We start from the raw sequence: 27,523 nt of genomic DNA, 5'->3' as shown, positions 1-27,523 counted from the left end.
TTTTAATTTATCAAAACCCTGGTTGATAGATGCTTGAGGCCTTAGAGCTTGGGTCTTCGGGTTATCTCCATGGTAAACCATGGTTCTTGATTTTTGAGGTTTGTGAACCTTATGGCTTGATTTGAGGGGGTAGAAACCCTAGTTTGGTTCTTGACATTGGTGGGTTGCTTGTATTGATTATTCACTTGGTTTGAGGCTCTTAGTTATTGCTTGGCACTTGGCACTTTGATCTTTGACCTGGCTAAACCCTAATCCTTGGTGCCTTGTGATTGGCCTAGAGGCTTGCTTACATTCATGTTTCATTGCATATGGTCATTGGTCCAATTTGCTTACATTCACTTCAATCCATTGTTTATCATTTGGTCCAAGTTTCATCTCATTCTCATTTGTTGTTCCATTATGTGCTTAGGAGATTTCAATTTTCATTCATTCATTCAAAAGCACATGTTTCAAAGTTGGTTTTATTTGAATTCAAGTTTGTTTCATCAAGAAAAATTGGCTAAAAGTACATTCCATTACATAGCCCAGGGTATTGGAAAATTACAAAGACAATGACTTTTAGTCAACTATTGACTTTTTGGTCAACCAATTGACCAAAGTCAACTCATCATTTCAAAACCTTAAACCACTATTTCCATATTTTCCATAACCCATCTTTGATTCACCATGATCCATTTCAAACGATTCTTAAACCATGTTCAAATTAATACAATTTCTATTCAACCATTACAACAATTCAATTTCCAAATATGAACCAAAACCTACATTACATAAACCAATTTCCATCCATATTTTTAAACATCCAAGCATAACATTTCAAGCATACTAGCATTGCCATCATACACCAACTCATGGAAAAAATAGCATAGCACATGTATCATACATAAACAAGCCATGTCAAATGCAATACATAACCAAAATCTAATTACATGTTAATTTTCCAATCATCTAAGGCATGGACATAGAAACCACATTACAAATCCAAATAGCCTATACCATACACAATATTTTCCATACAACCATGACCAAAAGACTTAGCCTAGCACATCACTAAAACAATTCCAAATAGGTCACCAATACAAACAAGACCTAAACCTAACCTAACCATAATCAAAGCCTAAAACAGTCCAACATTGATCAACCAAGCAATATCAACCAAACCATAGCCCTGCAGTAGCAAAAACCTCCACCAAATCAATCATAATCATGCAGTATGATCCAAAATTCTGTAGCAAGCATGTGTACACAATCATCCACAAATTGAGCCAACAATTCAACATCAGCATATGTAGTTTAGTAGCCTGCACCATGAATGAACAAGGCAACCAGTTCACATTAAGAACACAACATTCGACTAACCTGACCTTACAACCAACCTGCAACAACCATCATTATGCAGCAGCCTATGCATATACAACCATATGCAATCCTGTATAACCCCAAAGTCCAGCAACAATACCAAAATCCTGTAGCAGATGAAAATAAGGATCAAAACATTAACACCAAAATCACTCATTGCAACAACCAACATTCACTCTTGTGTAATTTTTCATAACAATATACCAAGCAGGGCCCTGTATATTTCAGTTAACAGTAAATGAATGAATCTCACAATAGCTAACCCAACGCATTCACTAACAGGGATTCATAGTTCAGTTAGCCGAAATTTGTTTTTCAACTGACCTCATCTCATTAACTAACTCCATCATTCAAACTTTAACTAAATCCAAATTAACAACTAACAGTTGCTATCTCTAAGTGTTTCATTCAATTCCCTAACTGCATAATAACTAACTTCACATCACAAAACTGACAATTAAATCTAACTACAATTGTTCTAATAACTCTAACAACTAACTGATTCAACTTTTAACAAAAAATTCAGCTAACCAAACTAACAATCCTAACAGAAATTTTGTTAACTCTAACTTCCAACTGAATCATCTAACTAACTAATCTAACAGAGTCTTAACCTGCATTTGAATTTCAACCTGGGCCAATTAACAGAGTTTAGCTCTGTTAACCTCACAATCCCTATAAATTCATCAAGCCACTCAAAATTTTCACAGATCCATCATTTCATCACGATCTCCATCATTCACTATAACTGAACCCAATCATTCAACACATTCACTCTTCACCCTCTCTCGAAATCAGATTCAGAAGCTCAACCTCTCAACTCAGAGCATTCATAATCTCCATCTGACTCAATCCTCACATCATTCACTCACACAAAATCAGCAATAAACATAAAGAAGGAGAAGAAGAAGAGTAGAATTTCGAAGGCAATGAGGGATTCAGAGAACAAGAATCTTACCAGAATTCCGCTGTTAGCTTCGACGTCTCCGATAGCGTAAGTTTCTCTTTCATCTTTTTGCGTCAACCGTGTTACCGAAATGTGAACGAAGGTGAGGGGAATCAAAGTCCCAACCTCTTGGGCTCCGATTCCCCGTGGTGAACATTTAATTTACCTTTTTCATAATTAGGGTTCTTCGACGGCTTGCATCGATTTAGGTTTTAGAAGTGGAATTAGAGAAAAATGGACATTGGATTTGGATAGAGTGCCTTGAAACAAGTTGAATGATGTTCTTGGTTTGATTTTAGAGGGGCCTCTGCCGCCGGAGACAGCCTCCGACACGGCGGAGGGAGAAACTAGAACGGAGGAGAGAGAGACGAGTTTGAACGCATGTGGTTGAATTTGAGTTTCACTTGTTTATCACGTGTTATTTTCATGTTAAACTTATTAATTGACGTGGCCTACTGCTGACTGGAATCCTAGTCAGATTTTATCCTTATCCATTTCCAGATATTGCCATGCACTTGATCCTCGTGTGGGCCTTGGACTTGGGGCGTTGAGCCGTATTTTGCTGTATGCTGCTTGGTTTCTAATTGGGCACCCTCTCCCTAACTGCGTGCATTGGGATTTTGGGCCCCTGTTTGAGCCCGGGTGCACCTGCTTTTGGCACCTCTATTTTGCCTGTTGAGCCCCTATTTGGGCCTAATTGTAGATGCTTGTTTTTTTTTTTTTTTTTTTCTTCAAGTTTTGTCATGCATTTTTAGGTGATTTTATTTTAGAAATTGTGCAAGTTAATAGGATATTATTTGGTAGTTTTGACTAGAATTTTAATGTGATTAAAGCGTTGATTTAGAATTAATTATGTCATTTTATGGGTTAATTGTTAAAAAATGAAAATGAAAGATGTATGTTTGACATAGTTTTTGTTTAGGTGATCAAATGCATGATAATTGCAAATGGCGTGATATGATTTGAGTTTATTCATGTTTAATTCTTCCACGATTGATTGTTAGTCCTAATTGATTAGAATTTTTTTTGTGGATTTAATTTTGTTAATGAATTGATTACTTGTCGGAATTTGTGGTGTTGATTTTCTTGGTTAGAACTTTTATATTTTTCTTTGATTAAATTTCACTTTAGCCAATGGAATGATCCCTTAGATTTGGGTGTATAGGATTAATCCCTAGGGTTTTTCAAGTCACTATCTCTGTATGCATAAACTTCCAACTGATTTTCCCAATTGATTCAGTTGATCAAAGATCACTTTGATCAATTAAATCCTTTGACTGTGCTCAATTCACCAAGCCTATTCAAGTTATCAAAAGACCCTTGATCACTTGATAGGGCAAGTCCCTTGTGTTCAAGCTATATTGGATATACTGGATCTCAAAGAGCTGCGCAAGAATTCAAAATTCAAAGATCAAGATTCAAGACTTCATGCAAATTCAAATCAGTACAAGACATAATGGACTACTATTCAAGCACAACAAAGGTGAATTCAACACTTGTCAATCATGAGCCAAGTTGTTTGCCACGAGCCTTAAGTAATAGAGAATGAGTGATAGTGTAGAATTCATATCCTCATTCTGAATATCTTTGGGTACGTCACGAATGACCCAGTTGCTCACTGTACTCACCTCTATTCATAGACTTTAGTGCAATTTAAATCGAACGATTGATAAGTCTTTATACACAGATATGAGATGCAGACTGAAGATCATATTTCAACCTCCTAGGGTTTCTTCTCTTTCCTCATTTTTCTCTCTCAGTAAAACTAAAACCATTTTGTGAATAAACTCAAAAAACAATTAACAATACAATTAAGATTGTATGCTGCGAGCCTTAAGCAATAGAGAAGGGGTGAGAGTGGAGAATTCATATCCTCATTCTAAATATATTTGTGTATGGGACGAATGAACCAATTGCTCACTATATTCACCTCCACTCATAGGCTTTAGTATGATTCAAATCGGGACTCTCTTTTCAGAATAAAAGCAAACTTACCTCATCAAACTCAGTTTTGCCTTTGGGCTTCATTTTCTGTTAAAAGCATTTTCAGAAATGACGTGTTACTTCTGTTCTACCGTGAACAAAGCTTAAACCTCCATGTGTGAGTAAGCAATGTTTAACTACTAGAGTGCAATATGAGTTTATCCATTCTACCGCTACAAAAAAATGCTTAAGATTCCCATGCTTGGGCATACAAGCAAGTTGACAGTAGAACGTGAACGTTAATAATGTTCATTAAAAACAACTAACACATCCGTCTTAGTTCCACGAACTACGGAGCTCTGATTTCCTCACACAAATGAGGAAATGTAGGCATGATGGCCCGAATCCTTGGTGAGCACATTAATTATTCACCCCCATTTCCCTTTGACGAGTAATCTTTAGATAATAACACTCGTTCTTTCAAAGAACATTCAAAACTTTTCCCATGTAGTACCATGGATGCGAGAAATGCTAATACCTCCCCCTTGCATAATCGACTTCCTTACCCGTTTCTCATTCCCCCGGGTTTTATCGATGTTTTCCCTATAAGCTCAACATCTGACTCAGTGTCAGAATCAACATCTGATTTGACAATAGGGGCATCAGGGTGAGTGGGTTTAGATGGTTAAGGGGTTTTAAAAGGAATTAGAGAAGGCAAGTTTTCTGGTTGGGATAGTTGGGATAAGAGAAAAGATGGAAAGAATGGTTTAATTATTGGTGTGATGGTAAAGGCAAGGATTTCAAAAATAGTTGGTGAGGGTGGTGGAATAATGATATTTGGATTTTTAGATTGGGGAGTAGAAATATGCATGGTTTCCAGAACATATGGAACACTGAATGGAAGTGTGGTTGGAATGGATGAATTAATGGTAGATGATGGGATGGATGAACTGTTAACAACAATTATCAGACGAATATCAGAAGGAATAGAAGTTCCACCTGAAGTAGCTCTAGAATCTCTGTGTTCTTCAACAAAATTATGTCATTGTTCCCTTGAAGACTTAAACTTCTTGGTCATTCTTTCAGAATTCTTCTTAGCGGTCATCCTCTTCTTCTTCTGAGAAGTAACTTCAGAAGCCTCCAGAAGAGCATCAACATGACACTTCTCCAAAAAACTTTACCACCTCTTTCGGAGGATATGGCTTTGAAAAGATAGGGAAATCTTTCAAAGGAATACTTATGTTGAGAATGGTATCCCTGAGCAACTCAGAAGGAGGACTTACCATTTTACTAATAATTCCCATATTCTTCAGACCTATAGCGTTAAGCAACTTTCCAACCGTAGGTTTCATACCTTCTGTAAAATGATCATCTGTTAGAGAGTCAATTAGTTGGCTCTCCATAAGAATGTTTGAAATAATCCTACCCAAATAGATGTCACTCTTTGTCCTTTTTCTACCATCTCTGGTGTCTTTTACAGTATCCCTTAGATGTTGAAACAGAAGTGCAAGAAGATTCACCTTCTTTTTAGATTCAATATAGTAAAGGATATATTGTTGATCACCATTGATGTAGTCAGAGGAGTTGGTTATTGGTATGGTATTAATGCATCCAAAAAGAATTCTAGCCCAAACCTTCAGATGAGAATGAAGATCCTTGATTTTACTAGAGTGTTTTCCATAGGAGAAAATCACTTTAGACATCTTAGTCAAGTTGGATTCCTTTTCTACCATTTTTTCACACCTTATACCGAACCCATCATGTCCAATGAGTTTGGCTATAAGCTTATCAGATATCACTATCTTCTTTCCAAATACGAATGAGGTAACTTGGAAAGGAGATGACTTAACATGAATCCAAAATTATCTCACTAGGTTGATAAAAAACTAGACCTTGCAGACAATTGAATAAATTTCCCCAACCTTGAAATTTACCAACAGGAAGAAGTTCAATTCCAGTGTCCTTCATATTGTTAAACTCCACAAAGAGTTCTCCTAATACTTCCAGTTTATCTTCAGGAAAATTCAAGGTAACCTCAGGAGCATCATATGCATCTTCAGTACAAAAAAGTTCTCCTGAAGAAGATCTTGATGTATCAATATCTAGCAGATGAGGAAGTTGAGGTTGTGGTTGCAATATCTAGAAGATCTTCATTTGTCTAAACAACATAAATAAAACCCTAACAAAGAACACTAAACAACCAAATCCATAAACACATACCATCTTCAATACCAAGACGTTATGTGTTTAGGGATCTTTTTTCTTCTTCAGAGATCCAAATCATTTTCTTTTACTTCTTCTTCAGAGATCTGGTAAGTCAAACATCACTATTATTATTTGTGTCATATTATTATTATTGATGTTATTATTGTTGTTGTTGTTATTGAGATCCGAAACCCTAGTGCTTTTGTTGTTGTTATTGATGTTATTTTTGTCGATGTTGTTGTTCTTGTTATTGAGATCCTAAACCCTAGAGGTTGTTTATTGACGTTGTTGTTATTGATATTGTTGTTGTTTATTGACGTTGTTATTCTTGATGTTGTGTTTGATTTTGTTGTTGTTTTCTTGTCGTTTTTGTTGTTGATAATGATATTGAGATTGTATTTTTTGTGATTCTTTATTCAACTCTCATCTTGTTCCGTCTAGTTGAGTTTATTATATCTAATGTCAATTGTTTGTTTCACTAACCCCTCTTTGAACATATAACCTAGTAAATTGATTTTGGTAATAATCATATGCAAAATTATGTTGTATCTGAAACTTATATTACATTGATTAATGATTTTCTAGCATTCTTCAACTCATCATTCATCTCACGTTGTTTTATTGTTAGAATCTCTCCAACACTTCTAGTTTTTGTTCAACTTTTCTTCCATATTTTTTCATTTTTCAAAGCATCAAATTTTATGCTTTCAAGAATGAATTAGTAGAATATGAAGTGTTTAATAAATAAGTTGAAACATTGGAGATATTTTAACCATAAAACAGCGTAAGAAGAATGATGAGTTGCAGAATGCTTTAAAATCATAATCAATGTAAGTTATTCTTCAAATATAACACAATTGTTCATATAATTATTTTCCTAACCAATTTTTAAAAGTTATATGTTCAGTATATGGTTTAGTGAAATAAGCAATCCACATTAGATTTAATAAACTCAAATATTGTTTTACCCCTCAATTTTATGAGATAATTGAGGTGAAAGTGTGGTATATTCGTTGGTGAATTTAAAAAACCGAGGGGACATATGTTTTCTCCGTTTCATAATTTCAAAAAGGTCTCCCTGGATATCGAACCCATGATCTTTTCACATACTTGTCGTTTTTTTAAAAGTCGAGAGGTAAAGTTTTCACTTTTCATGACGTCCTTTGTTACCTCGCCTCTTTAGCTGAGGTTAAATGCATTTCGCGTCTGAGGTTAAATGTGCTTTTTCTAGTAGTGTGTTTGTCTGTCTGAGTGACCCGAGTATTGTAAAAGTAAGAAAGTAGCTTGAGAGTATTAAGACAACTCACAGACACACTCACACCTAAAACTATTTTGTCAAATGTTTTTAAACTTAAAAGTCATTTTATAAGCCAAGACGAGTGATTAAAAAGTTGTCCAAACCTTTTAAAATCATTTTTTCAACTAACCTATCAATTAGTTAATTCTGATAATCAATTGGAAAAGCCTTTTGGGGCATCTAATTGATTAGAGAATCAAGCTAATCAAATATAAAAATGATAATCAATTAATGAAATGACATGGATAACACATTAATGACTTGCAACAGACAACACATGAATGACTTGCAACAACTATATATCCAATACTTCATATTTGAGTGTGGTAATCGATTAAAAGTGAGTTGTCTAATCGATTAGAAAATTATGCTAATCAATTAGATAATTAATTCATCCCATGTATCATTTCCATTTCAGGATTTTCCAACTAATATATAAAGGAGGCACACCTCCACTTTAAACCACGCCACTTTCCAACATTTTCATATTTCTTTGGAATTTATCTTTCTCCTTTTCTCTCTAGAAAATATTTTCTTTCACTTCTTAATTCGAGTCAGTTGTTTATATTCTTAAGGGTGTGATACTCTCAAGAGACCGAGTTTGGTTATTGAGATAAACCTGTCATAAAATATTTGCATTGGGTTTCTTAAGCTTTTTCGGAAAAAGTTTTGTTTTGTTTACTAAGATAAGCCATAAATTTCTAAACGGTTTGCTAGTTTAGCCTGGGGTAAAATATGAATTTTCACATTCATGTTTGATTCAAATCATGCCTAACCCCGATTCGAATCACTCTTTTTAAAATTGACTTTTAGAGTAAATTGAAATGAAATTTTGAATCTAAAGTTAGTATGATATGAACCCTTCATTCATGAGTTTCTTGATCCAAATAATCGACTAATTTGACTTGAACCAATATTACATTGACTTTTACCTTAGGGGTTTGATTATGCATTCAAAAACAAGATTTTGTGCAAAACACCATTTAAAAAACTGCACTTAATTCTAAGACATTTGCAAAGATCTATCTAGAGAATACTCATTTACAAAAGAGATAAATGATAAACGATAATAAATAAGACAAACAACAAAACCAAAGCCCTACAAGGAAGAGCAACTTCAAAAAGAAATACTTTTTATTCTTGAACTTTAGTCTGAGAGTGTTACCACACAACCAAACTCGTGGAATACTAATTTGTCCAACTAGTTCAGGAAAACTTTTTTCCATATCTACCTATTTAGTTTGAATGTTAGCCAAATTTAACGTTTCATCTCCACTAGATTCCCCATAGGGTTTTTGATGTGGCAAAAGTATCAGTTGTGAATTTAAAGTAATAAAATGTACCCGTTATTTAATAATCGACTAAACTTATGAATGTCATGCTATCAAAATGATTAGATGAATTTGAGTAACAACTTTTGTTTGAACTTGGTTCCCTTAAACCCTTTGAATTGTAGAAGTGGAAGAATTGACACTAGAATTTGATCATTATGCCCCATATTATGTGGCTTACTGAACCTCATTGTGAACCATAGGTTTAATAGTATTAGCGAGTGGTTGAGAGACTTAATATTGTATGCCATGTAAACTCGTGACTATCTGTTGTCTAATAAAGTATATTGTCATTACCACTGGTGTTTCAGGTGGAACAACATGTGTGTCTCTAGAAGCCTTTGAAAGAAGATGATGATGTTGGAATTCCTAATGTTTGTGGAGGTCCATTAGGTCTTTGTAGCATGACCCCTTTGATGTTGATGAAGGTGATTGATCTTTGTTGTTGACATTTATTTTTTAGAATGCAAGTGCATAAGCAAAATTTAGTCCTAACTAGGCGAACTAAATTTTTATTAGTTGTACTTGTAATGTCTCATTGGATGTGTTAACCAGTCGACAAATATCTCTCAACGATGATTCCTTATTCTTTAAGTGATTAAGTTGAGGAAGAAATTACATTCCCCAAATGTGACTTCCTTAATTACTCTAACGAGTGGTAAGCAGGGTGTTTTGGGATGTTTGAGCCACTGAACTTAAAATGCATGAAATGTAACATAAAGAGAGAAATACTAAACTATAAGAATACTTGTATGATTGTTTGTGTGTTTCAAAATATTACAGTTTAGTATTTCGTATATATATATATATATATATATATATATATATATATATATATATATATATATATATATATATATATATATATATATATATATATATATATATATATATATATATATATATATATATATATATATATATATATATACATACTGTTCTTACTAGCCAAAACAACGAGACCTAAAAAAATTAGTCTTGTTCAACTATTTACGTGAGTGATACACGAGTTTTTCTCTTACTAAGGATATGTGGCGTCTCACATTCGATTTGATTCTCTCATTTTATGACTTTTTTCTCCTTATCCATGCATGCACAATTTTGTCAAAATGTTCTTCTTTACATTTAGTTTATTCGATTAATGGTACTTTATATTTAGTTTTATTCGGTTAGTGATGCTATAAACATAGATTACTAGTAAAATGTCCAATAATCAAGTCCTAATGAAGTATGATTCCAACACTTTCACAACCTCCGTATACCTTAATAAACTTAAGAAAAATTTGACTGCGTCACATTCAAATATATTTTGCACTCACTTAAACTTATATCATTACAAACGTATATGATTTAAACTTATATCAATACCAAGAACATTCATTGTTACTAAATTATCTGTGATCTCAACTAACAATTATTTATTGATAAGTGTAAATAAGTTTGAGGCAAAATGGTGGATAGCACAAAAATTATCTTGGACATCGGATATACTCAAAAGTTCATGGGAGCACATACTCACGATAAGAAATTGATATAAAATCTTGTACAACTTTTCAAAAAACAAAGAATGATAAAGTTATTTCGTAATTTGCAAGGGGATGAGACAAGTTACAATACAACTTTGTTGAGTGGGGGAAGGATTGAGAAAACAGAATATTTTGCTCTCTTTTATTCCTCTTTTTCCTTTTCCCCTTTGTATTCAAATGTGTGTCCCACTGTGCATCCTTTTTCTAATGTCATCTTTATATCAAAGACCTCTATAGTCTTTTAACTGTGACTTTATAATAAACTAGCAAGATAAAGATAGATGGCAAGAAAAGATAAGACATTGAGAAAATAAAAAGGAGAGAAGAAGAAAAGATTCCAAAAGCATATTTGCAATGGAGAAAAAGGCTCATAATTGATCAATGGTCCAATGCCATGCCATTATAAGTTTGACAAACTTAAATCAATTTATTTACCTGCATGAGAAAATATTCAAATAAAATAAGGAATTATTGAATAATTAATTAGATTTTTGCTTAAGATTATAAAGAAAATTATATGGTGTATTTACCGTGGTGTCCCTCACAAATCCTTCTCAAGAAAGCCAGGAAAATTATAAGTATTGCTACAGCTGCTATTAATCCAATGATTATGGCAAATGTCTTCTCACTATCATTGTCTGATTTACCTGTAGGACGATTCACCAAGAACCAAACTTTTATTATCGCAAAAATAAATAAAAAGAAACTTTTTTCTTTGAAATAATATTAAAAATAAATAATTATTCAATTGATAATTATGTGATAATTTCAAATATAAGAGTGTGGGATTATAATATTTATTTGTTTATTTTTAAATAATATTTTAAAAATCGGATCGATCATCAAACTGGTGAGGATATTAGGTTACTGGATCACTGATCTAATCGCATGATTAAATCAGATAAAATCGAATAACTCGATTGAATAGATCGATCTCTATAACAATCTTTTAAAAATATTTAATTAAACTTATTCTAATTTAAATAAAAAATATAATTCTCCCAATAATCTATCACAGTATCAGTCTTTCTCTATCTCATAAAGAATGCATAGCACTAAATTATTTAATAAAAATAATTTAAAATAATTAAATTATATTAAACAAATAAATTTACCATGAGACTTGGAGTAAGCATGGCCCCCACCAGCACCACCAGTAGAGTACCTCGCATAACACTTGGCTAAAAACATATCTCCGTAATCCGCCGCTGGACAGTCACTTCTCAGCCGTTGGATCGCCTCCGAAACACAATCCTGACACTCCAAAAAACTCAAATCCCCAATACACTGCGCCATTCCTTTCAGCTGACCCGACCCACCAGCCCGAAAATACCCACCTGAACCCACCAACCCAGCCAATACAGCATCTCGGGTACTCGGGTCATACCCGATTGAAGACCCACATTTTTTCAACACCACCGTTTTATCCACCACGCCCAAAAACTTAACATTATCATATTTCACGTAACATCCTTCTAGCTGCACTACGCCCCCGCGCGTCACCGAACATATGTCACCTGCGCGTGAGACAGCGCGTGAAACGCAGGAGGCGCAGTCTGGCATGGAGAGGTCGCCGCGGCATTGGTAGAGACCGTAAACGATGTCGTTGGGATTTGAAGCGACGATGGTGAAGTTGTTGTAGGATGTGTAGGTTGCTGAGTTAACTAGTGAAGTGAGGAGTGAGTTGAGGTTGAACTCGTAGGGTGAGGTTGAGGTGAATGTCTGTTGTGTGCAACCACCGTAGATGAATGTGTCTGTGGAGAAGGAAAGAGAATGGAGAATGAAAATTAAGAAGAATAAAAGGGAGAGGAACGTTTTTGTTTTGACCATTTCGGTTCTTCTCAACGTTTGTGTTATGTTTGATATTTTGTTGGAGAGAGAAACAATTAGCTAGCTAGTTTTGGTGGTTTTGAATATGTATGTTGACGTACGTAAGATTGATATATACATGCAGTTTTTCTTTTGGTGTTGGAGATGATGCTAGTGCTACTTAATCATGCCCATATTGCTTCGTAATTGGGGAGTGAAGACTTGAAGGCCTCTCTATCATTTTAGTTTAGGGGTTCTATATGATGCTGCATGAAACATGAAACAGGTCTACAACTATGAAATATAGACTCTAACACGGACATTGAGATACGATACGATACAAATACTCTCGAATTGATAATATTAAAAATATAAGATGCGACATGTAATATGTAAGATGATTAGTATTTAAATTTTATTTATCCATTTATTATTAAAATAGTTAAAATTATCCTAATCAACAACTATTTTAGAAATATGTGAGATTTGACTTAAATATATATATAAAATATATTGAAGTAAAGAAAAAATCAATTCTTTTATAAATATTTGTTTAAATTGTTCGATATATGTTGTATGATTGTCAAACGGTTCTCATATACTGATTAAAACTGTTGAAAAATTTAAAACTATTGAAGTAAAGATAATAAATCTTTGATTTAGGGATACTTTTTTATATATGTCATACATCAATTATTAGTTTCTACCGTGGTTACTTTTAATATTATTCAAATACTATGTTACCTTTTTTATGATGCAAGTGTCATGTAGAACACCCATTAACATTTAGATTCAGATAAGATGATGGTAAGCAATTTCTTTCTTCGAACTCAATTCATGATGGTAAGCAATTTCTTTCTTCGAACTTAATTTTGGGTACTTAGTAGGCATGGCAACGGGATCGGTTGGGAACGGTTTTTACCTCTTCCAAATTTAAATCCAAACCCCAAAACAATCTTCATTCCCCGTCCTAAACCCAAACGGGGATGGAAAATCAAAACCCAAATCCGTCTCAAACGGGTTCGGATTGGATTCGGGTATTCCCGCCCCGCCACCATTCATTTAGTGAAATCAATTTTTTAAATAGAAATATTTATTTTTTCAAAATAAAATTACACTACAAATAATAAAATAAAACAATCTAAAAAAATTCCGTACATACATTTCAAATATTTTAAATAATAAATTCAAATTAAAATATCAAAACATTGAACATATATTTAATATTTTAAATATTCAAAAATAAATAATAATATACATAATGAAATAAACGGGACGGGTTCGGGGTGGGTACTAGTGTCCCCATTACCCGATCCATATCCATATTTTAAAATCGGGGAAAACCCAAACCCGAACCCAAACCCAATCAAAACGGATTTTCCCGTCAATTTCGGGGCGGATTCGGGTTGGTACCCACGGATATGGGTTATGTAGCCATGCCTAGTACTTAGTAGTGTTAATATTTTTTAAAGGAAATCATTACCACAAACACATTATGGTATTTTTCGAGTTGAAAATTAGTTAAAGTAATTGCGGTAGAAAATACACAATTTCTACCGCAAAAACCGTCATGTATGTAAATCAATGATCAATTCAATTTCATATATCTTCTTGTGACTAAAAATCAAAAGATAACAATGTGGCCATGTGGATCCATCTCAAACGTTTCCCTTATTATTTTTAAAGTCATTCTTTTTAATGGTTCCTTAATCCAAAGTATCTTTTTTATTGCTTTGCTTTTTCTTTTTATCAAAAGAAGTCCCAAAACCATTTGTAGAACTTTAAGTGTAACTGTAACCTTAATCATTTTAGGCATTGCTGTACCAATCACCATAACCTATAAGTTTAATTAGTGAATATACTAGTATAAGTATAATTATAGCAATAGAGAAAAAGAAGGGCGTGTACATACCTTTGAATCAAATTAGGGGAATAATTAACATGAAGTTTGTATGACATAACTTGCATTGTTCGTTACAAAAAGTTGAGAAAACTAGAAGAGGAAAAAAGATAGATGCAGTCGGTTCACTCCTACCAATAACTATAGCGTGCGCACCCAAGTCAATTTCTAAATCTAACACAATTATGTTGTCAAAATTACGATTGCATTTTTATTTTGTGAAAAAATTTCAAAAAGTTTATATTGCAATTGTAATTGCAGTTGAGTGAAATTTAAACCATATCAAGTTATCAACTAACTATATATGGTTGTTTGAAAATATTAAGAAACTTAACACTTTAAGCAAGATAGTTATTTATAGGTTGACATTCAAACTCTTATTGTGTACAAAGTAAAACTTTGGTTTGAAAAAAAATACATCTAATGTATTTATTATATATTTGACTCTAGTTATCCCAAGGGTTGATTATAAACTTTGGTGATGTGATATCGTTAGCTTTTGGTGTAGTTTCTAAGTTGTTCCTCGTATTTTCCTTTGTTAATCTTGTTAATTTACGATTGAAGAAAATTCATTGTCATTGAAAACTGATGATCAGGTAAATTACAAATGAACTTGTACTTTCTTTTTATATGATGCTCAAATCACCTTAACAAACTAATTGAATTCTAAAACAAGAAAAAACTAACTATCTACCAAGTAATAACTAATTGTATTTCAACATCTCCCTTCAAGTTACGTTGTGTATATCACATAGATCTAACTTGGACAAATTAAAAATAAGGGATGTATGGTGAAGAGTCTTTGTAAAAACAAACATCAGTTAATTGCATAATTGTTCACCGAAAAAAAAGAATAAACTTCCTTTGAATTTTTTCTACCCTCTTACATGACAATCTATCTCAATATCTTTGTTCCTTTCAAGGAAAGTTAGGTTATGAGCAAGATGGATGGAAAACTTACCATCATAATAGATAGAAGCAAGATCATCAAATGAAATACCACGATCTTTAAGTAAGTAATGCAAGCATTGAATTTCACATGTTAAGTATGTTAAGGCTCGATACTCAACATTAATGGATGGTCTAGACACATTGTTATGCTTTTTAAATTTCCAAGCAACAAATGAAGATCCGGAGAAAACATAATAACTTATGATCGATTTTCTTGTCTCATGGCATCTTGCTTAATCAGAGTCAATAAACCCATGCAACTTAAACTAAGTATGTCTGGGAAGAGATATCCTTTTACCAAGAAAGGATTTTAGATATCTCAAAATGTAAGTGGCTGCAACAAGTGAGTAACAAGGGGAGTTCTTTAACTACTAGAAATATTTGTAGTTGTATTTATTGAAATATCATATGGATTGACATTCAAGTATCGGTGTGTTCAAGTAATTAAATAGTATATTTTCTTTGATTAACAAAGATTCTCTTATCTAATATCACAATTTTCAAACCTAGGAAGAATGTTTAAGAACTTTGATGCAAAAATTTTGGTCTAAAAATAGCTTAACATTTTGCATTTCTAACATACAATTTTCAAATAGCACAATGTCATCCACATAGGCTAAAAGATTAGTAAAATTAATACTTTATGACTTGGTATAAAGGGATTGATCAACCTAAGACTAATTATAACCCAAGGTTATTAATGCTAAGGACCACTTTGAATACCAGTGTATGCTAGCATACTTGAGTCCATATAGAGACTTGTGCAATTTGTACACTTTAGGTGAGCCAACAACATTGGCAGGGTGACCAGAAGGCAAGTCCATCTAGGTTCTTCCATTCAATTCTCCATGTAGTTATACATTATTGGCATTTAGCTGCTCAAGGTGTCAATACTTAATAGATGCCAAGCTAAAAGAGCTTTCATTGTGTTGATTTTTGCAACCGGTGAAAGTGTGTCAAAGCAATCAACCTTTCCTATTTGATTGTACCTCATAGTAATCAACCTTTCCTTATACTTCTCAATTGAGCCATATGCATTATATTTGATCTTGTATGTCCACTTGCACCTAACTAAACCATTTCTTGTGGGAATATTAATAGTTGGCCATGTATTTTTTTTATCAAAAGCATGTAACTTGATATCTGAAATTCTGTTCCGGAGGGGACAAATGCTAGACACGATGTTGAGACAATTGGTCTAACTTGTTAAACTAGTATGCCAGCAATATAACAACAATAATAACACAACGCATAAATCAATAAAATAAGATGAGAGATTGGTAACCCAGTTTGGTGGAATCACATATACGTCTGGAGGACACTTTATCCAAGAAAGGAAATTGATTACTTTGAATTAGTACAATTAGTCTTATAGAAACATCAAGCCCATGATGTTCAATGCCTCATCCTAATAGTAGTGACTTTCTATTTAGGACTCCCCCTAAATATGAGAACTCATTTCACTTTCTCTTAATCACTAATCCTAAGTGATCAACTTCAATAACAACAATATTAAATATTGAGTGTATAACTCAACTAAGACAAACCAACAATCATGTCAAGTTACAAAAGAAATAGTGTGATGTACATAAACAAGGGCTAACACCAATCCTTATGATATTAGTGGTAATATTGACGTGGAATACAAGTAACAAAAGACTCAAAACCATAGTGCAAAGAAATTAATCCTTATGATATGATTATATATTCAACAATTGTCAAACAAGTTACACGAGCATTATTAAACAATCAATAACAAATCTCATTGAATCTCAATCAGAAATTTTACACCTAACATCCATCATGGCCTGCTGACAAGGACTTTATACTAGAATAACGTGTCCCACATCTTGCACTAGAACATCCAAATTAACTCTCTTCATGAATTATAAATATCTTTGTAGAGTGAATCTTGGATTAAATAAATCTAAACCAAAATTGCAATAACATTTCTCTGTTGTGAAAGACTAGATGTTGCAACACACATGTTGGAACATTGTGTTCCACATGTGTCCCCTCTGCACCAGAATGACTTGAACATACTCCATGTGTTTTGCATAATGCAATCGATCCAAAAGGAACAACAGTATCTGTGGCTTGCTTCTAACAACCAACCCGGGAGGCTTGGTTTTAAGTTTTAGGCTCAATGTGGATATATATAGAATAACAATAGGCTTTGTATGTAGTTGCACAATGTTGGTATGATGAAATCGATGACAACAAGTATGTAACATTAGGAGAAAATTCAATATTAGCGTCCAAAACAGAATTACAATGAAAATCTTGTAGTTATACAATTTTTTAAATTATTTTAGTAGTTTTTTTAAAGCGATTGGACTGGGAAAAGAGTCAGAATCATCCATCGTGACAACTATTACATGGTCAAATTTTGATAAATAAGAGACATCATTATTCAGATAAGAAGAATGATCAGGGCCAAATGTGTATGTGACAGGGTTAGGAATGAGATCATCAATGATAACATGATCTTGATTTTATGGTTCTTTGGATGGTGAAACTGACACAAATTGTGAATATTGAAAATTAAAGAAGTTCTAATTAAGGACTCCATTCTAGAGACAACAATTGTGGGAATTTTACCCATAGAAAGTGTATCCCTTTTTACCATAATTATATCTAAGTAAAACAAATTTCCTAGTTCTAGAGTCAAACTTGGTTCAATAAGCTTGCAAGGTGGCTGCATAGCTCAAGCAACTAAATATCTCAAGATGCATACAAGAAGGTGTTTGTTTATATGAAATTTCTTAAGGCTTTTAGTACTTAAGTAAGGGACTATTGATTTTATGTATAATATGAACATATTGGATGCTAAAATTTTACATTGACAAAAGGATGAAGGAGTGGAAGGAAAAAGACCTAGCCACAATCAAAATGTGTTGTTGCTTTAGTTTCACCGCACCATTTTGTTATTGAGTTTCTACACAAGATCTTTGGTGGATTATACATGTAAAAGAAAAGAAATCATCAATGGATAACTAAGTTCCATTATCATACCTAAATCACTTTAGGATAGTATGGAACTGATTCTCTATGTATGCAACAAAATTAATCAAACTTTATGTTGTTTCATCTTTGGTTTTGACAAAGATGATCCAAGTAAAACTACTAAAGTCATAAACCAAAGTTAGAAAATATATATGTCCCAAAAGAGACACAATAGAGAAGGAACCCACACATAACCATGCAATAAATCAAAGGGTGTAGAAGAAGAAGAAATATAATAAGTAAAAGACAATTTTTTTTCTTAGTATAATGGTAGGAATCATAATGTAACATTTTATTTTTACTAGAAACAAAGGGAAAAACTTTAAAAGGCATGCAAACCAAGCTAGTAATGTGTCCTAGTATAGAGTTCTATAAGAGGTCATTTTCATAATAGACAGAAGTATACACAAAATGATCAAATCTAGTTTATATATATATATATATATATATATATATATATATATATATATATATATATATATATATATATATATATATATATATATATATATATATATATATATATATATATATATATATATATATATATATATATATATATATATATATATATATATATATATATATATATATATATATAGAATTGTTCCTTTTTTGTATTAGCTGCATTATACAAAACAACCTGGTCTTTTCAAACTATTTTTTTAGGAAAGGACACATGTGAAATATGATGTTCTAGCAGGTGTGACACTTCTGACCCCTGGTGTTGCTACTGCATTGGTGTATTTACTATTTGTATTTTTAGCACATTTTTAAAAAAAATTCTGACTGATTTGTTACTATCATTTAGCAACCTAATTACTTATATTTGTTTGATGATTTATTAAGATCAAATTTAAATATTTGGAAATTTAATTTTGAATTCAAATCAAATCAACTCTTGTTGTGGAGTTGTTTTGAAAAATAAATCTTAAACAAATCTCCACTTTATCTGTTGATTAATTCTTATGCCCATTAGAGAAAACCCCAATAGATGAATTCTTGAAGGTGAGAAAAATACAAGAAGGGGGAGTTAAAATTGTGTTGACTTTTTCTTTCTTTTTAAATTCTTGGTCAAATTCTAAACACAAGGTATATAATCCGAATCAATCAGAGGTAGGCAACATATAAAAAAATATTTATATCTAGGCGAGATATCTACCCCTAAAAATTACAAATAACCCAACTGTAATAATATTTAAGATGGAAAGTGTTCCAAGTTCTGGATAGGATATGTCCATCTAATTCTTGCAACTTGTAAGCTCCGTGGGGGAGCTTATGGAATATGCGATATAGTCCTTCCCAATTGGGTTACAGCTTTCCCTATTAGCAAGCATAATCCTTTGTTTTAAGACTAGGACGCCTTCTAGCATTTCCCTCTGCTTAACTTTGTAGATGTACCTTCTTGTGGCTCTATGCTTGATGGTGAATTATTGAATATGCATAACTTCTCTCAATTTATTGACCAAGTATGCAACATATTCCAGTCTTGCCTTGTTTACCGCTTGATCAAATTGGGAGCGTTACCATGAGGTTGGTTTAATCTTTATAAGAAGCATAACGTCTGCTTTATACACCATGGTGAATAGAGTTTCCTTGGTAGTAAAGTGAGGGGTGATATGATATGACCATAATATTTCATGGAGCAGTTTCGCTCATAAGCCTTTGGCATTATCGAGCTTCTTTTTAGTCCTTTTAGAATCACCTTATTTTCCAATTCAGCTTGCCTATTAGCTTACAAGTGTACAAGAGATACAAACATTGCTTGCACTCCCAAATCTAGGAAAAAGTCAGTGACCATAGCGCTGGCTAACTGGGTTCTGTTGCCGGAGACAATGGCTCTGGGAAGCCAAAACCTGCATATAATTTTCTTCCAGTAGAAGCAACAAACTATTTCAGCTGTGATTTTCACGAAATATTATGCCTTTATCCATTTTGTGAAGTAATTTACTCCCACTATCAAGAATATTAGTTGGCCTGGCGCCAGGTGGAACATACCTAAGATGTTCACCCCCATTGGTAGAAAGGCCAGTGTGACGTCATTGACTGAAAAAGCTCAGCTGAAGCGTGATGAAGGTTAGCATGACTCTGAAACTGGTCACACTTCTTGGGAAATGATATGTTCAGACCAATAGTATCCCGCCCTAAGTAATTTGTGGTCAAGAGCTTTTCCGCCAAAATGACTGTCATAGGCTCTTGTGTGGACTTCAGCAAGTACCAGGGTGGTTTCATGCTCTCCTATATACCTAATTATTGGATATTCTCTCCCCATTTTATAAATTTTTCCTAAGAGAAGGGTGTACTTGGAATTCTTCTTTCGGGCCTTCCTAGTTTCCCCTTAATCCGGTGGGGTTCGTCCTCACGTAGGTATCAAAATATGGGCGATATCCAACTCTATTCACGGAAAATTTCCAGGGAGTAAACTTCGCCCGCCTCAATGTTAGGGATGGTGAGAGTCTCCTAGATCATTGTTTTGTTAAACCATGTTGTTTTTAAATTGGCAAGCTTAGACATGAGTTCTGCTCTGAAGTTATGTTCATGGTGAACATGTTATAGATCAAAAGATGTAAAGAGTGTAGATAGACTGTGTACCTTGTGTAGATATTTTATCAGTTGAGGTTATTTAGCCTGGTACTATCCAAAGACTTGGTTAACGACTAATTGGGAGGCTCTCATCTCTAGGGCAGGGACCATGCCAACAATGAGGGCTTAATACTCTTCCTGATTATTGCTAGCTTTGAACTCAAACTTTAATGCTTGCTCGATCAGTATGTCACCATGCCCTTCCAAGATTGTTCATGTGCCACTCCCATTCATGTTTGAGGTGTCATCAATTGATAATTTCCACCCTATGGGCCTCTATTTGTCTGCAGGTGAGCTAAATTCTACCATAAAATCTGCCAGAGCTTGGGATTCAATGCTTCCTATCGGAGTGTATTAGTGTTGTACTCTAAGAGCTCTACTACCCAAGGCACCATTCTTCCTGCCATATTTGGTTATTTTAAGATATGTCAAACAAGATTGTTGATTTTCACGAGGATCTTATGTCCCTGGAAATAAGGATGCAACTTTCTCGATCTGACAATGACAGCTAGTGCTAGCTCTCAATATTTTGATACTTTGTTTCGGTGCCTCTGAACACCTTGCTTATGAAAAACATAGGTCTATCTACTTTATCCATATCTTGGAAAAGTACTGAGCTCAACGCCTGACCTGTAACTGAGAAGTAAAGGAGTAGTAACGATTCTTCTCTCGGGCGAGTGAGAATGAGCGGTAATGTGAAGAAGGATTTTACCTTCGAGAAATCCTCCTTGCATTCTATGGTCCATTTGGACCTCTCTTTCATCTTCAGAGTGGAAAAGAAAAGGAAATCCTTGTCGTCCTCACATGAGAGGGAACACAATAGGGCAACGAGGCGACCTGAAAGCTGCCCCACTTCCTTGAAATTGGTGGGGCTTCTCATATCAATGATGACCTAATATTTATCCGGATTGGCTTTAATTCCTCTCTTTGTCAACATGTATCCAAGGAACTTATCGACTTAAACCCCAAAAGAACACTTAGCATGATTCAAGCACATGTTATACTTTTTGATTGAATGCAGGACATCCTTTAAGTCTGCAGCATGGTTGCACCCTATGGTGGTTTTCACCATCATTTCTTCCACATAGACCTTTAGGTTACTCCCTGTTTGGATGGATAACATAACGTCCATGAGTCGTTGGTAGGTGGCGACAATGTTCTTAAGGTCGAAGGGTATGACATTATAGTAGTAGTTGTCATGATTTGGCATGAAGGCTGCCTTGGAGCGTCTAGGGGATCCATTTGAATCTGGTTGTACCTTGAGTAGGAATCCATGAAACTCAAAATGAAATATCTAGAGGACCTATCAATCAGGCAATCAATGTCGAGCAGAGGATATGGGTCCTTAGGGCAGGCAATATTTAGGTTAGTTGAAGTCCACACACATGCGTCTCATGTTCATTGCTTTCCTCACCAACACCATGTTGGCTAACTAGGTAGGATATTTTTTTTCCGTAATGAACCCAATGTTGGAAAAATTGCCTACCTCCTCATCAATGACGGCCCTCTTCTCCTTGCCAACTTTCTGCTTCCTTTGCGCCATAGGCTTGGCAAAAGGTTCGAATGCAAGGTGATGTCACACACTCTAGCGTATATCCCAAACATGTCAAAGGGATCCCAGGTGAACAAGTCGATGTTTCTAATTAGTTGGTTGACTAACTCATGTTTTTCTAATTAGTTTGCATCTAAGGCTTTGAGGAAGAGGCACCCACAAGGGATAACTTTTCCCTTTCTGTCACCAGACTGCTCTGGTAACACTCTTAAGCACTTTACTGGTCTCTTCAAATTGTCCCGACTTGCCCACCAGACAACGGGTACTTTAGGACCAAATATCGGATGGAAATAACCGCCCATAATGCATTGATGACGTGTCGGCCTAGGATGATGTTGTAAGGCGGCTAGGTGTCTACTATGAGATAACTGACTTCAATTACCTAGGCATTTGTTCCATTGATGATGGGTTGACCTAGGATGATGTTGTAAGGAGGTTAGGTGTCTACTATGAGATATCTGACTTCAATTGCCTAGGAATTTGTTCCCTCGCCACAAGTTATTTCTAATGTTATGTGGCTCATCACTTGTATTTGTTCATCTGACAGGTCTATTAGTGAACCCTGAAAGGTGTTGATGTCATTGGGATCGAGTTGAAGCCTCTGGAAAGCATTCCCGGGACATCACCGTCAGCAGAATTCTTGGGATCTATCAGGACTCGTTTGATGTCCCATTTTCCATTTTGCATTGTGATGACCAAGGGGTCATTATCGTGCGTTAGGATTTCTGCGGAATCACTGCCAGAGAACGTGTTATCAATTCCCAACTCTCATTGTTCTCTTTTGGGGAACATCGAAGATATGATGTTCGCGATCAACATTTGTATGGCGTATTTCCTCTAGGAGGAGTTGGAACTTCCTCCACCAGAGAAACCTTTTGCTACAATGTTGACCCTGAAATATAGATCTTTATAAGCCATCATAGGATGAAGATGGAAAAGATGATGAGGAAAATGTGTGGTCAAAGTTAGTTTTATCGGAGTCCCACTGTGGGCGACACTGTACTTGTAAAATAATACAAGTGTGTGTGGTATCCCTACACAGGTAGGGGATACTCAGAGGCTTTAGTAGTTTATAACAGTTAGGATTTTCCTAAGGCGACCATAAGCTCTATTTGGTGGTAGTTATGGAGTTTACGGTTGTATGAGAGGGTCAGCTCACGTGAGGTGAGAGACTCTATATATAAGCATTATGTTGGGAAAATTTTGATCTCTCTAAGTTAAGGTATTTATATAGGCTTTAAGGCCTAAGGTTTCCTTGGAAATGATAATCGTCCTTGAACCTTTTTTATCCCTATTTTTTAAGAAGACATGGATCAACTATTGACTCTAACTTTTCTCTGGCCTATAAATATCTTTTCTCACGTTTCTCATAATTGGACGAGTGAAAGGTGTTTAGAGTGAGGTGATTCCTATTGAAGGGCTACAATCCTCCTGCTTTTGTAGACCCTTTACAAATATATCAGAACACAATATATTTTTAAGAAGATAAATATTGTTGAGCAAAAAACTAAGATTGTACGAATTATTTTGAAATTGTTCAAATTTCGAATCCTTGCAAAAAAAAAAACTAATAAAAATCAGGTGAAAACATATATGATAATCAATCATTAGTATTATAAGAGAATAACTATCTACTTAAAGAATTTGCTCAACAAATTCTTTAGTGACTACATTTTTCCTTGAGTTAAATTTTGTGTTCTATATTGAAAAAACATACTACATATTTAGATGCTTCTTTATACTTCCTCGTCTCACAATAAATGGTTCAGTTGATTGTTTTACACAGATTAAAAAAGAAGAATAGATAAAAGAGAGAATAATATTTTTATTAAAAAATATGCATTAAAAATTAAGATAAATCATTTATTTTAGAATACAATTTTGTTTCAAATAGATTATTTATTATAGGACTTAAAGTGTAATAAAAATCTGATTTTAAATTTTAAACACGGCTTTTTAAATCGTTCGAGACGATGCCTGCAAGTGCAAGTATGGAATTCAGAGCCTCTAAAAAAAAGTATACTATCACACACAACACAGGCAGGCAATAAAGAAGTAAAGGAAATAGTTTCTATATTAGTGACTTTATCATACATTAATATAAGAGCTTAATCGTAAAGTAAACCTTGCACACTCCTATAGGAAAAGGCTTTGAACACTTTTCCCTATTACACACACATTTACCTTTTTCGAATGAAGACACAAGAGTACAACTGTGACATCGCACACTACACCTATACACCATTTTCAATCTCCTTCTTGGTTTACCTCACCCTACTAGCTAGATCCATTCATGACTCCATTGGACATTTGGTTACATCAGCTATATAACTTTTCTATAGTTTTATATTGCAAATATTCAATTGCTAGCAGAGAATTGAACAACTACTTATAGCATGAAAGTTATAGAAGCCAACTTTGTTTTCTCATGTGAACTTGAAAGAGAAATGTAGTGGGCATGGTTTTTAATAATACTATAAGAAAGTGTCACGGGAAAGGTTTATAAGTTGAGGGAAATCAAAAAAGATTTTACCCCTGAAATTTCCATCCCCTCCATTCCATTTCAGTTTACATACGGTCCCCAATGAAGTTTTCTTCAACCGTTCTGACACATAAATATAGAATTGCACAAAATTGGTCCCCTACTATGTAACGTGTAACTGTAACATCATAGGCGATGATGATTAACTATATCTAATCTATAATTTTCTTTTTTTTCCGATTTAAACAATGTTATGAAATCATCATCTACTTAGACAATGAGTTTTGATGCAATTAAGCTGAGGCTCACACTCAAAGTTGTTCATTCATCAGCTTAATTATCAAAGGAAAATGAAATGTCTATAAAGTGTGTCTTTGAGTTCTCCGCAGATAAAATTGATTTCGATATGATTGAATTTCATAGAATTGATTTTAACATAATTAAATTTAGTAGAATTGATTTACGTTTAAATATATTTATGTAATAGTGAATTAAACAATAAATTTAAATACAAAAATCATATTTAAATTCAGAAGTTACAAATTGTAGTTTCAAGTAGAATCAATTTTGAAAGCAAAATCAATTCTACTTTAGAATAATCAAACATCTCAAAATCAATTCTATATCTTTAGAATTGGTTTTACCCCTTTCAAAATACAATCCAAATATGCTATAAAATGATTTAAAATAGAATATATATATATATATATATATATATATATATATATATATATATATATATATATATATATATATATATATATATATATAGACTTAATCATTGTACAAGTGATGATAGTATGTCATTATGTAATATTGACGAGTATTGATAGAAATATGAGTAAATGTCAAGCAAATATCTGAAAGAAATGAACAAAGTTGCAAAAGAATGAGAAAAATGGATTTAGAAAATTTACGAAGAAAAAAGAAGGAAAAAAAGAATATTTTCACCATTGGATATCTCGTGACTGCAATGTTGTCATCCTGGGCTCGATGAGTTGATATCACGATTGCGTGAGGATATAAGGCAATCGTGATGATGACTTTTTCTGACATGCGTTTTGGCTATTTAAATAAAAAAATATTGAGACTTTTAGAGGGTTCTGAATTTTAGAGAGAGTGTGACGGTCATGAGCTTTTGCGGGAGACTTTAGAGAGCATTGGAGTCATTGTAGAGCATATTTTTCCTTGATTTTGAAGAACTTTTCTTATCAATTCATGGTAATTGTTAATTGCATTATGAGTAACTAAGTTATTTTATATTAGATCTTTTGAGATGAACCTAATTTTACTTTATTTGATCATATGAGTGTTTGATATTATTTGATTTATTTTATGTTATAACTATTATTCAGTTGTTCTTATGTTCATTGCTCTTTGTGTATTGGCGTGCGTGCAAAGTGATTTCTAGATGAGTAGTGATTATTGACCGTAAGTCTACCGATCATAAGTAGAACAATTGCTTAACTTGGTAATTAACTAGGAGTAGTTAATTATAAGTTGTGACTTTAGGATTAATGAACTTAGAACACCTCGTTTAACTTTGAATTGACCTAAAGAATTAGAGAATTATTGTTTAAATTAGTGAGATGCACACCAAAGAATTGAGTGCAGTGGTCGTGTTAATTCCCTGTGTAATTATCGCCTAATTGTTAATAATATAATAAACATTTTATCAACAGGTATAATTAAGGATTTCGATAAAAAGACATAGTCGCTTTTCATTATCAATCTTTACTCCGAAAGTTTCTCATTCTTGTTTTTGTACCAATAAAAACTCAAAACTCCCGTTGTATTTTTTTATTGCCTTAATATAACTTTGTTTTAATTCACAATCCTTATGGACACGAATTATTTTATTACTTAGACGAGCCTAGTACACTGGCAAGTTTAGTCCATCAATTTTTTGACACCGTTGCTGGAGATTGTTGATAATTTTAACAAGGAAATATTGTGACATTTTGAATTAATTTTTTGTTTTGTTCTATTTTGTCATTTTTATTTTAAAGTTTCAAATTCTTTATTTTAAATTATACTCTTATCGGGTTCAATGCTACTAAGGTATTGTTTGTTTTTTATGCAAGGTTCGAATTCGACACTGATACCACTGGATTCAGAAATCTAAAGAATGGTGCACGAATTCGAAAATCACTGTTAGTTACGGAGGAATAGAAAAAATAAAAAGAAGAAATGGCTAATCCACCACGACAGATGCTTGGGGGATTATTGCAGGAGGACCAACGTTAGGCAGATAACCTTAGGATTTCAATTGGCTAACCTTGTAACGTTTGATATTAAAAATTATGTACTTTCAGATTTGAGAGATAACTCGTTCGACAAGCAAGACATTAGATACCCGTGGGAGCATCTTGTTAAATTTTACGAGACATGCTCAATGTGCAAACCGACAAAGGGAACTGGCGAATAAGTAAAATTACGTTTGTTTGGTCTTTCTTTGATAAGTTGCGCAAAGGGTTGGTTGCAATTCATACCAAACAGTATTATCCAAACCTAGAAAGAACTAGAGGATTCTTATAGAGGTATTATTCAAATGCTCAGTTTGTGAAGAGGAAAGTTGTAATCTCCAATTTTGACCAAGACGATTCAGTGTCATCATCTGATGCATGGGAAAGATTCAAGTTGTTACTTTATA

At 33.6% G+C, this 27,523-nt stretch overlaps 1 protein-coding gene and 1 long non-coding RNA gene across 2 annotated transcripts; both read right to left on the bottom strand.

Annotated features, from left to right (window-relative positions):
- Positions 1 to 855: 855 nt before the first annotated feature.
- Positions 856 to 2,838, bottom strand: LOC127083793 (uncharacterized). Its single transcript, XR_007788534.1, has 2 exons — positions 2,318 to 2,838; positions 856 to 1,466 (listed from the first exon to the last, which is right to left on the bottom strand). It is a non-coding gene; the product is annotated as an uncharacterized LOC127083793 (long non-coding RNA).
- A 7,711-nt stretch (positions 2,839 to 10,549) lies between these two features.
- Positions 10,550 to 12,714, bottom strand: LOC127083792 (plasmodesmata-located protein 7). Its single transcript, XM_051024131.1, has 3 exons — positions 11,703 to 12,714; positions 11,118 to 11,234; positions 10,550 to 11,022 (listed from the first exon to the last, which is right to left on the bottom strand). Exons 1-3 carry the CDS (start codon positions 12,415 to 12,417, stop codon positions 11,015 to 11,017), a joined length of 840 nt encoding a protein of 279 aa, XP_050880088.1. The 5' UTR covers positions 12,418 to 12,714; the 3' UTR covers positions 10,550 to 11,014.
- Between the last annotated feature and the right edge of the window lie 14,809 nt (positions 12,715 to 27,523).

The sequence above is a fragment of the Lathyrus oleraceus genome, chromosome 5, assembly GCF_024323335.1.
Source record: "Lathyrus oleraceus cultivar Zhongwan6 chromosome 5, CAAS_Psat_ZW6_1.0, whole genome shotgun sequence".
Taxonomy (NCBI): domain Eukaryota; kingdom Viridiplantae; phylum Streptophyta; class Magnoliopsida; order Fabales; family Fabaceae; genus Lathyrus; species Lathyrus oleraceus.
This window is presented reverse-complemented; position numbering and strand designations above follow the sequence as displayed.